Genomic DNA, 12,986 nt, shown 5'->3' with positions numbered 1-12,986 from the left:
TTCTCATCATCACTACTACCACCCATATTTCCCCTCCCCTCCAAAACATCTCTATAAATTGAGGTCCTTTTACAGGTAAAGTCACTCATTGTCCAACCAACCTTCCCTTTGTTACCTAACAACTACTAGGCCTTCAAGATGGTTTGAGATACAACAAAAACTTTTATCTGGGTAGTGAGCACAGGAACTGGCAGTGGGAAAATAGTAATAAGCAAAGGAATAGAGTGTACTTTCACTTGTACTTTTCCATTAAGAATTTTCCTCCCAGGGCCTCCCCGGTGGCGCAGCGGTTGAGCGCTGGGTTGCGAAGCTGCCCGCGGCCTCTGTGGCGCTGGTTTGATCCCCGGCTGCTCCCTGGCCACCAGAAGAGGGTCCCACATGGCGCGCAGACCTCTCCTGCCGCCCGCTGCTCCCCTCAGCAGTGTACTTCGGTCCTTCTTCCTGCTCTGCTCCCTGCTCTGGCTCTGGTGAATTCTCTCACCCTCCCGCGCTTCTGACTGTACCCAGTGCATGTATAAACAAACAAACAAAACAAAATAAACAAATAAATAAATAAATAAAAACATGCCTCTATTAAAAAAAAAAGATTTAAAAAAAAAAAAGAATTTTCCTCCCATTTTATGATTTTTAAGTCTAGTTTTTCAATTTCTGAATACCTGGTCTCCTCCAAGAGGTTTCCTAAGGCCAGGAAAGAAGCTTCAATTTGCATGCCTGGGATATAATAAAGAAATTTTATGCAAATGAAGTGACTTTGGATGAGTCCTTTGCCAGTTTCAGGAGAGGAGCTGCCCACATAATAAAGACCTACTTCTCCCTTTCTGGAAGGGGAATTTGGGTTGACTAAGCTCAAGCACACAATCAATGAAATGGTAAGGTTCAAAACTCTGTACACCTGAAGCTCACAGAACTTTATTTGAATACAGTGATATTCAGAGAGGGTAAAATACTAGGAAAAGATTAGCATAAAGGTCCTGCTTCCGGGCCTCCCTGGTGGCACAGCGGTTGAGCGCTGGGTTGCAAAGCTGCCCGCAGCCTCTGCAGCACTGGTTCGATCCCCGGCTGCTCCCCAGCCACCGGAGAGGGTCCTGCATGGCGCGCAGACCTCTCCTGCCTCCAACTGCTCCCCTCAGCAATGTACTTCAGTCTTTCTGCCTGGTCTGCTCCCCGCTCTGGCTCTGGTGAATTCTCTCACCCTCCCGCGCTTCTGACTGTACCCAGTGCTTTATAAATAAATAAACAAATAAATCTTTAAAAAAAAAAAAAAGGTCCTGCTTCCACAATTTTCTCAGCTACTATCCTAGGTATATCCCTTATAATAAAAGCATAATAGTAAATATAATGCTTTCAGTGAGTTATGTGAGTCATTCCAACAAATTATTGAACTGGGGCAAGTTATGAGAACCTCCAAATAATAATCAGTTGGTCAGTGTGGGTGACTCCAAAGACTTGAACTGGTATCTGAAGTGAAAGTAGTCTTGCAGAAAACTGTGCCCTTAAGTTGTGGATCTGGATCTAGCTATGGGCACTTAGTGTCAGACTGAAGCAGCTGAAGCAAACTACAAAATTACTAGTTGCCGGTGGCTCCTCATAGTAAAGAAGGGAATTCTGCCCCCCCACAAGGTTTTTTTTTTTTTTTTAATATTTATCATTTTTTACCTTTTTTTAGACACTATTTGCTTCCCCCCACCCCCTCAGATTGAGTCCCCATAGAATTCCCTTCCCCAAGGCACCCATGCACCATCATCACAGTGCCCTGTACTCCTCCCTCCCTCCCTCTCATCCTTCTCCCTCCTCTTCCCCTGCAGGATGTCTCTGGTTTATAATTGTCTGTCGCTTTGTTGTGTTTTGTGTTATTATTATTAGTTTCTTTTACACTGATGTCTTATTTGGTTCCCCTATACTCCTGTTATAAGTGAAACCATCCAATATTTTTCTTTTTCTTTCTGGCTTATTTCACTGAGCATAATTCCTGTAAAGAAGGGAATTTTGGAAGCCATCTGCAGCATCAGTAGAAAAGACTATTGTGACTAATTACCAATGTCTGCCATGAGAACAGTTATGCATGTATCACATAATGGCCATTGTTAATGATATTAATGAGGTCTTTGTGCCAAAAATTTACAAACTCACCCAAGAATAGTATTACTACATACCTGGTAGGCAGTTTTTCAAAGTCAACATCTAAGAATTGTTCATAGCTAGAAACAAAATTGTCCAACCATAGCTTCAGGTAATCTGGATCTTTCTGAAATAAAAAAAAAAAAAACATATAATATTAAGTATACCTATCAGGAAATATAAAGAAATAAGAAGTGAGAAATCTAAAGAAGAATATTAAATGTCCCAGTAATGTATACAATATATACATAATTTATTATATATATAACATATACATATACACAAAGTGCTGTTTTAAAATGCGCAACAAGGGTAATGAATCCTCAAATGGCTTCACATGATGCACACAAAGAGCTACCATCTTTACAATGTCCTAAACAATTTTCAATGATTCTGAACAAATTTCCCTCCCCTATCTCTGTGATCGAACCCGGTATTAACTTGTAAAACTTTAAAGACATCCTGGCTATTACTGCAACATGTCAGACATAATCCCAACTTAACTCCTTTGTGGTGGCTGTTTCCTCTCTAAGAACACTCTTCCCTTCCCGGTATTTGAATGGATAATTCCCTCATATTCAAGTTATACTTTAAATAACATTCTCTCAATCACTTTTATCACTATTTCTTAAAATTGTAAACTTTCTGGGCCTCCCCTGGAGCGCAGTGGTTGAGTGCTGGGCTGCAAAGCTGCCCACAGCCTCTGCAGCGCTGGTTTGATTCCCGGCCGCCAGTGAGGGTCCCACATGGCATGCAGACCTCCCCTGCCGTGCCCGCTGCTCCCCTCAACAGTGTATTTCGTCAGTCGGCCTGTTCTGTTCCCTGCTCTGGCTCTGGTGAATCCTCTCACCCTCCCGCACTTCTGACTGTACCCAGTGCTTGTATAAATAAATAAATATTTAAAAAAAAAATTGTGAACCTTCTTACTAACCTTTATTTTACCATATTATTTCCCCATTGGATGGTGCTTTCTCACATTCTAACATACCATTTACTTCTTTTTTTTTTTTTTTTTAATATTTATTTATTTATTTATTTAAGCACTGGGTACAGTCAGAAGCGCGGGAGGGTGAGAGAATTCACCAGAGCCAGAGCGGGTGGGGTGGGGGCAGAGCAGGCAGAAGGACCAAAGTACACTGCTGAGGGGAGCTGTGGGTGGCAGGAGAGGTCTGCGCCCCATGTGGGAACCTCCTCCGGTGGCCAGGGAGCAGCCGGGGATCGAACCGGCGCTGCAGAGGCTGTGGGCAGCTTTGCAACCCAGTGCTCAACCACTGCGCCACTGGGGAGGCCCCCATTTACTTCTTTATTAATTTATTGCTTGTCATTTCCCCTAGAATATAGCTTTCACAACTATAGGGCCTTTGTACAGGTCTAACATCAGTGACTTCTTTTGTTTAGCGTTAGATGCCAAGAGCCTAAAAGAGTGCCTGGCACTCATCAGGTACTTAATAGACAGGTGTACAATAAACGGAAAATAGAAAACATGTGTGAAATTAAATTGGAACTAGACTATTAACCTAAACATAAAAATTCAAACCAAAATCTACTAAAGCAATATACGGAATAATTTTGCAATCTTAGAAAAAAAAAAGATTTCTTAGTTAAGACACACAAAAAAAAATCACAAAACTAGAAATCAAATACTGTACAAAAATGAACAATGACATAAGAAAATTAAAGTTTAATAAAAATATAAATAAAATAAATTACAAAAAATTACAAACAAAAAGTTTATAATCATTCTTCATCAAAATTAAAAACTTCTGATCATCAAAAGATGATATTTTAAAAATAAAAATACAACTTATATATCAGCAGAAAATATTCCCGATACAGGGTTTCCCTGTAGTGCAAGGCGTTAGGTCTCAGTACTATGAAGCTATCAGCAGCCACTGCAGCATGAGTTCAATCCCAGGCCAGGTTGCTGATGCACATGATGCAGCAGACCTTTCCTGTCTCTTCAATAAATGGTTCTGAGAAAACTGAATAGCCACATGCAAAAGTAAGAAATTAGACCACTAGCTCATACCATACATAAAAAAATTAACTCAAATGGATTAAAGACTTGGACTTAAGATCTGAAACCATAAAATACATAGAAGAAAACATAGGCAAAACTCTCCATAACATAGGTCTCAATGATGCTGTTATGGATTCATCTCCAACGAAAAGGAAAAAAAAAAGAGAGAATTATTAGCAAATGGTTACTAGATCAAACTACAAAGCCTTTGTACAGTAAAAGAAACTATCAGTAAAATAAAAAGACATACTACTGAATGAGAGAAAATATTTGCACACTATATATCTGACAAGGAGCTGACAGCCAGTACCTACAAAGAACTTACACAATCACCAAAAGGAAAACAAATACCCAATCAAAAAATGGGCAGGACAGTTAAAGAGGCACCTCTCCAAAGAAGACATACAGATGGCCAACAAGCACATGAAAAAATGCTCATCATCACTTATCATCAGGGAAATGCAAGTCAAAACCAACTTACACACTGTGAGAAGGGCCCAGATCAAAAAGACCAGAAACAAGTTTTGGTGAGCACATGGAGAAAAAGGAACACTCTTACACTGTTGGTGGGAATGGAGACTACCCATCCCCCTATGGAAAACAGTATGGAGATTTCTTAAAATATTAAAAATGTATCCACCATGTGATCCAGCAATTCTACTTCTATTCTATCTAACCAGAGAATACAAACACTAATTTGAAGGGAAACACACATTCAGATGCTCACTACAGCACTATTTATAATAGCCAACTTATGGAAAATCTACATGCCGAAAGATGCATGGATTAGGAACACGTGGCAAACATACACAATGGTATTATGTTCAAGTATAAAATAAGATAAATGCTTGCCAGTCACAGCAAAATGTATGGAGCTAGAGATCATGCTAAGTGAAATAAGCCTGAAGGATAAAGACAAATACTGGTCAGTAGGTCAGGAAAAACAACACCAGTAACAAAACCTAAAAAATTGATGATAAAAATTAGTCAAACAAAATCAGAAAGGAAAGAGGAGGTAGAGCAGAGTGGGGTCGGGGCAAAATGGAATATGGTAGAGGTCTAAGGGTGCCTTGGTGGTGTATTTTGGTAACATACACTTGAAAAATGTGATCTATACCTTTAAATCATACATAGTACTGTAAACCAGTTTCTTGAATAAAAGTAAAATTAAAAATACTGATACCTCAGAATATTTTTGATTATATACAGTGTCATTTTGATGCTCAAGTTTCCTTAGTCTGCCTCCTTACCATTTCTTTTTTTTCTTTAAGATTTATTTATTTATGCATACAAGAAATGGGGTACAAGCCAGAGGTACAGGAGGTGAGAAAATTCACCAGAGACAGTGGGGAGTAGACAGGCAGATCTACTGAAATACACTGCTGAGAGGAGCAGCTGGCAAGACAGGAGAGGTCTGCTGCACCATGTGGGTCACCTCCCTGGCCAGGGATAGAACTGGTACTGCAGTAGCTTGGACCACTCCAGTGCTGCTGCTTAATCCCTTGTGCCACCAGGGAAATAAGTGAAATAAGCTAAGTGAAATAAGCCTGAAGGATAAAGACAAATACTGGTCAGTAGGTCCCTTGTGCCTCCCGCACATCTGGGCTGTACCTCGGTTCTTGTATGCAGGAATAAATAAATCTTAAAAAGAAAAAAAACCTAAGAAGATATTTGGTTTTATAAATAAATAAATACATAAGTAAATAAATACTTGGTTAGGAAATGTTCCTGGACAAAAGCAACTCAAGTATTTCCCTAAAATAAAAGTACTGCACTACAAATCAGAACTCCTTAAAGAACGTTCCCAGAATATGCAGAGTCTGCTGACCTTTTGTGTATTTGTTTTTTCTATTAATATACTGTTCCAAAATGAGATCATAATTGCCACTACCTACATCATTACTGAAAATAAGACAGAAATGCTAAAAAAAAAAAAAAAAAAAAGAACTTCTGAGAAAATTTCTAAAGGTTTTTATTACTCACTTGTTTTCATTTCAAACTAAAAAGTCATTCATTTATCAATTCATGATAAGATTCTAGAAAATCAAGTATCTGGACTTCTCCTTATCATTGTTCCATTTTTAAAAAGCTGATGACCTCTCTGTAAAAAGCCAGAGAGTACAAAAAAACTCATAATTCCAAAAAAATTAATGCATTTTTTATTATAATTTATTTAGGATCTCTACAGTATCTGCTTCAAAGCCAGAGGTCAGGGGTACCAACTGTTAGCAAATATGGAGTTCTCCTGGGAAACTGAGCAACTATAAGCAAAGAAACGGTACTTAAATTTGGAAATGTTTCCCTTAGTAATCATTAGAGCAGTTACAGATTTTTGAGCATCTGTCATGTGCTACGTACTAGAACAGACATTTTTAAAGTTATCATCCCATTTACTCCTTAGACAATTTATCCAGAAGTTTAATATTCCTAATTTACAGGTAAGAGAATGGTATTTCTATGGATACATAACTTTCCACTGTCATATAGTTAGTAATGAATAGGGCTGGGATTAAAATGCAAGAATATATGAATCTAACACACATTCTATGCATTAACACTATACAGTTTTTGAACTGAAGCAGGAATAAAATGAGCATTAACAGATAGAAGAGTTAAGTCAGGATCAGTAAACTCAAGGCCATAAACAATTTAACACACAAAACAACCCCCTTCCACAAACCCTAGGAAAACCCTTAAGAGAATTTATTGCCAGAGGAGCTACCCACATGGCACAGCAAACTTCTCCTGTCTCACCCGCTGCTCCCCTCAGCAATGTATTTCAGTCAGTCTGCCTGTTCTGTTCCCCATTCTGTCTCTGGTGAATCCTCACACCCCACACCTCTGGCCTGTATCCCAATTCTTGTATGCATAAATAAATCTTAAAAAAAAATATTTAGGGGAATCTGGTAAGATGGTGGAAGAGTGGACATACTGGGCTAGTCTCCTTTATATATTCATAATTAAATTGCAGCAGAACAAAATCAGTAACTCCTAAAACATAAACAGACAACTATAGCAAACAACAGGAATAATAGTCCAGAGGAATGGGGTAGGAAAAACGTCAATTGAGTTGTTTGCAGTGACACAGGGGACAGTAAAACTCATGATAGGAAGGGGTAGTTGCCAAATGGAGCCACCTACCAGGGGCACATACCCACATCAAGGACTCTGGAGACCTGGTGGTGTTGTTGTAGAAAGGGGTACAGAGAGTTGGTGTACAGGACAACAGGTACACTATTGGAGTGCAATGTGATAATAACTAGCTTGACACTGAGACGACCAATATAGAAAGCTGGAGCCCAACTGGAAAAGTCAAGTGAATCACTTGTCTCCACAGAAGCGGCTATTATTTGCCATCTCATATATGTACTTTTCTTTCAAGAACTGAAAATTATTCTTTGAGAATTTTCACATTAAAAAAACTTACAATTTCCTTCATTCTGATATTGGGGTTTTTGTTCTTCTCTTCTTGAAATAGATGATATATTAGTAATCTATTCCTGCACAACAAATTAAATGCAAGAGTCTGAAACAAACATTATCTCAGTTTTTTAGGGTCAAGAATTTGAAAGCAGATTAGATGGGTGGTTCTCATTTAAAAGTTTCTCACGAGCCTATAATTAAGATGTCAATTAAGGCTGCAGTCATATTAATGCTTGACGGGGTTGGAGGAACTTTCAGGTTCACTCAAAAGGTGGCTGGGGGGACCTCCCTAGTGACGCAAGGGGTTAAGACGCAACCTATGAAGCTACCCACAGCTACTGCAGCACTAGTTTGATCCCCAGCTAGGGAGCTACCCACATGGTGCAACAGACCTCTTCTGTCTCGCCTGCTGCTCCCCTCAGCAGCGTATTTCAGTCAATCTGCCTTTTCTGTTCCCCACTCTGTCTCTGGTGAAGCCTCTCACACCCAACACTTCTGGCCTTTACCCCAGTTCTTGTATACATAAATAATTTTTTTTTTAATTAAAAAAAGGTGGTTGGCACAGTTTCAGTTCTTCACATGGTTTCTCCATAGGGTAACTCACAAAATAATAGCTGGCTTCCCCCACAAAGAATGATGCAGGAAAACAGGAGGTGGAAAAGTAGCTGTGATGGAAGCAACAGTGTTTTCTAATTTCAGAAATATTCCATCACTTTTGCCAAATGCTACCCATCACACACAAAACCTGGTAAAATGTATAAAAGGAACATAAAGGAATGTGAATACCAGAAGGTGGGGATCTTAAAGGCTAGACCAATTTTTAGCCTGTTTGCCTTTTGTAACATACAGTATATAAAGTCATAAAGCTTCCTAAATTATGCTGTAGCTACCCCAACCATAATCTAAAATGTAGTACTTTAATCATTCAGTTCTAAAGAATTCCAATTTACTTGTTCTTTAATCAAAGTTTTATTTAAAGTGTATTTCACAGCTTCCAAACTTATGCTTTTGCTACAAAAAGCAAAAAGATTTTTCCTTAACTTCACTCTGGTCAGAATAAATAAATCATTTGCATTAAATTTGCCAATCCTACTGTTTAAATCTTCTGTAACTTGACTTTGTTCATTCTATCAATTACTGAGAAAATTATTGTCAACAACACTAAAACACATTAAGTAGAAAAAAACTATGATTTGACATGTTCATTTCTCCATACTTCTGCTAATATTTGTTTTATTTATTGAGACAATGTTATAAAGTATAAACTTTAAATTGTTATTATTTTCCTGGTGAGCCGACTATTTATCTTACTGAAAATAGGTTTATTTTACTTTCTTTCTTTTTTTTTTAAAGATTTATTTATTTATTTATACAAGCACTGGGTATAGTCAGAAGCGTGGGAAGGTGAGAGAATTCACCAGAGTCAGATCGGGGAGCAGAGCAGGCAGAAGGACCGAAGTACACTGCTGAGGGGAGCAGCGGGCAGCAGGAGAGGTCTGCGCGCCACGCGGGACCCTCCTCCAGTGGCCAGGTGCAGCCGGGGATTGATCGAACCGGCGCTGCAGAGGCTGCGGGCAGCTTCGCAACCCAGCGCTCAACCGCTGCGCCACCGGGGAGGCCCATATTTTACTTTCTTTTTTGAATAATGTACACTAGATTGTAAACTCCAGATTGGTATGTCTTTCAAGATGCCAACTTATTACCCTTCCCTTTCCAACATTACTGAAAAATCAGTTATTTAATCTGTGATCCCTTCAAAGATAATATTTTTTTCTCTGACAGTTTTTAAGATTTATCTTTATTTGATTTCTGCACGTTTTATGATAATTTCACTATTGTATATATATCTTGACATGGAGTTTTATTTGTTCTCCTTGCAATTCATCAGATTTTCATCAATCCTGGAATGGTCTCACCTATAATCTCTCTAAAGCTCTTACTAGAATCTCTTTAAATATTCTGTGTTTCATTCTCTCCCCTCTCTTTTTCAAAGCCCATTTAAACAAGTGTTTAGGCTTTTCACACCACCCTTCATAACTCTTAACATTCCATTCATATTTTCCATCTGACTTCCTAGGCCATATCCTAAGGCTTCTTACAATCCTCTTCCCGATTCTCTAATTCTCTTATCTAAATTAATATTAACCCCATTTATGGTGTTAATATAACTGGATTTTTTTTTCTATTTCTAGATTTTTTAAATTAGGTCACATTTTATATATTTCTCTGATTCTATGATTTTTTTTAACATACTGTCATCTTTGAAATCACAATTCGTCTTATAATTACTCCTAGAAAGAGTGTTATTATGACATATTTTTCATTACCTGTGCAAATCTTTCGGCAGGTGTTCGTATCAATGTCTCATCACTAGATTTATGTGCACTGAGTACTACACATGTTGAACGTAATCACGGTTCAAAGTGTCTTCAAAAATTATGAGATTAGGCAATAAAATGAAGTTATTGTGTACACAGAAAGTCTTGAATATAGATCAGCAAGATACAATTTGGTATTAATGATACAAATTTCATTACTGTACAAATAATCACCATTTTGTTTCCTTGTAAAATAGCAGCTAAGTACTTTGCAAACTTGAGAAAGGGAGATACCATCAAATAGATGAAATTGGAATACAGGCAAAAATATTATGTTCCAGGGCCTCCCTGTTGGCACAAGGGGTTAAGCACAGTACTATGAAGCTATCTGCAGCCTCTGCAGCACAAGTTTGATCCCGGCCAGCCGGCCAGGGAGCAATCCACATGGCGCAGCAGACCTCTCCAGTCTTACCTGCTGCTCCCCTCAGCAGTGTATTTCAGTCACTCTGCCTGTTCTGTTCCCCACTCTGTCTTTGATGAATCCTCTCATTCCCCCATATCTCTGGCTTACACCCCAGTTCTTGAATGCATAAATAAATCTTTTAAAAAATTATGTTATGTTCCACATGGCAATTAATACAAAAAAAGACAAAAAAGAAACCTCTAAATCCCTGAGGGAATATGTAAAAAATTTCAAGACAAGAAACCCTGGCATGGCTGATTCACATATCATGAATTAAGGTACTAAGTTAACAATTTGAAAAAAAAAAAATTGTCTTTTTAGAGGATTTCATTTATTTGGAGGATTTTGCCCAGAAGGACTTGCATTTGTTTTTATCAACCAGCAATCTGCATGTTTTGGGCTTTTGTTTCTTTCCTAGAATGGGAGGTGAAATTGACTTGTAAATTCATGAATTACAGTAACATTCTCCTTTTTGCTCATCATTTTTTTTTGGATTTATTTATTTATGCATACAAGAGCTGGGGTATAGGCCAGAGCTGCGGAGGGTGAGAGGATTCACCAGAGACAAAGTGGGGAGCAGAACAGGCAGACTGGAAATACACTGCTGAGGGGAGCAGTGGATGAGCCAGGAGAGGTCTGCTGCGCCATGTGGGTTGCTCTCTGGCCAGCTGGGGATCAAACTCATGATGCAGAGTCTGCAGACAGCTTCATAGTGCCGTGCTTAACCCCTTGCACCACCAGGGAGGCCCCTTTTTGCTCATCTTAACAAGTGAAGGTGGGAGACTAAGACAGCTCTGCTTCAAGTTCCTCATTATCCCAGGGTGTATGCCTTTGGGGATCATAAGCAAAAATCTATCAGACTTCTCACTATGGTTTTAGTCCTTTGGCTTTGACCTCTGTCCACCTTTAAGGTAATGAAAACAAAACCTCAATTTCACCAGGAAAAATGGCTTTCATTCTGCATATATGTAAAATCCGGTTTTCACCAAGAACCTGATAATGCCTTACTATCCAGTTAGCCTTTCAATGCTATTAAGCTGTTTCTTAAATTTTATCTAGAATTTTAAGTGATTGTCAAAAGGACAATTAATCCAAACAACCTAACCTACTTTATTACCCAAATAAAAATCTATACTAATATCAGTTTCCTTTGTACTTTTGGTCATGCCTTATACTTGCCTGGAACATCTTTTGTGACTATTAAACTACCGTTCATTATTTATTTATTTTTTTAAAGATTTATTTTCACTTATTTATGCATACAAGAACTAGGGTATAGGCCAGTGGTCCGGGAGGGTGAGAGAATTCACCAAAGACAGAGTTGGGAGCAGAACAGGTACACTGAAATACACTGCTGAAGGGAACAGTCAGTGAGGCAGGAGAGGTCTGCTGCACCATGTGGGTTAGCTCCCTGGCCGGGGATTGAACTCAGGCTACAGTGGCTGGAGATAGCTTGATAGCACTGAGACTTTAACCCCTGGGCCACCAGGAAGGCCCCACCATTCATTCTTTAAAGCCTTGATCAAATGCTACCTCTTTAACTAACTCTTTGATGACTTTATCCATCCTGCCCCATGTTTAGCCTCTGAATTTACAACTTAAGTGGGAAACTGATTCTAACTGGAAAAGTATGCATTCAGGTAAAGTCAAGTCAATTACATGTTCCATAATACTATTTTGCATTGTTATGTTGAATTTGACACTACTGACTACTCCCCTTTCATACCCCTCTACTGAGGCAACAGTTTACTCCTCCCATTTCAACTCCTTACAAACTCTTCTTCTTCCATCCTCTAATGATGTTCTCCAGGACTCCTAGACTTCGACACTCTTCTCTTCTTACTTTCATGCGACTCTTCAATAATTGTCAATATGACTTTAAAATTTCTATTTCTAGCACAGACTTCCCTTCTGAACTATAATGTGGGGATATATCGCTATCAAAATGACCCACAGACACTGCAAACTCACATGCTTATCTGAAAACCTAGTGAACTCCCTAACATGGTGAATGAAATAACCAGGTACCCACTTACAAAACAAAAAATCCCTGAAAATTATTTTTTAGGCTCTTCCTTTTTCCTCATGCTCCACATCTATTCATTTTAGTATTATCAACTCTATTTTCAATCAAAGAAATTTAAAATTTGATATGCATAAAGAAATTTCTTGCATCTTAACATTTACAGATATTTAAGTAAAAAAAATATTACAAAGAATGTTAATATTCTTTCCTAGGGATTACTTCCATGTCCCCAGATATAATTATTATTTGCTTTCATTATCTTATTTATTACTAAAACAAACACACAGTTGGTAACCATTACTATTGAGCCTGCTAATGATGTTGTCTTGTTTTGTTTAGAGTCTAACATGACTTTCCTTACATCAAAGTCACTATTAACCCAAAGAGTCACTTATATGCTTTGCACAGACCAGAGACATATTAAATGTTGAGTTAAATTACAAGGGTTAATATGTACTGGTGCATCTTATTAAAGCTTCATTTAGGATGTCAACCCAAATTGTACAATTAAATTATAAGTGTCGCAATAGAAAAAAGTATTAGTTCATTTCACTTTTTTCCAAACCTATATATAAAAAGAGGTATTTGCCTTTTTAATCTAATAAAACACCTCCAAAT

The 12,986-nt window shown here is 38.3% G+C and overlaps 1 protein-coding gene across 1 annotated transcript in view; it reads right to left on the bottom strand.

The window, feature by feature from the left end:
- The window catches only part of NBEAL1 (neurobeachin like 1), a gene marked incomplete at both ends in the record, with an annotated part of 136,851 nt that overhangs the window by 114,862 nt on the left and 9,003 nt on the right, over nt 1-12,986 (bottom strand). Inside the window, one exon of the mRNA XM_084230112.1 lies at nt 2,154-2,245. Within this exon, the coding sequence (XP_084086238.1) occupies nt 2,154-2,245 (92 nt within the window). The remainder of the gene's footprint in view (nt 1-2,153; nt 2,246-12,986) is intronic.

Source organism: Talpa europaea (assembly GCF_964194135.1).
Source record: "Talpa europaea genome assembly, chromosome: 1".
Taxonomy (NCBI): Eukaryota; Metazoa; Chordata; class Mammalia; order Eulipotyphla; family Talpidae; genus Talpa; species Talpa europaea.
This window is presented reverse-complemented; position numbering and strand designations above follow the sequence as displayed.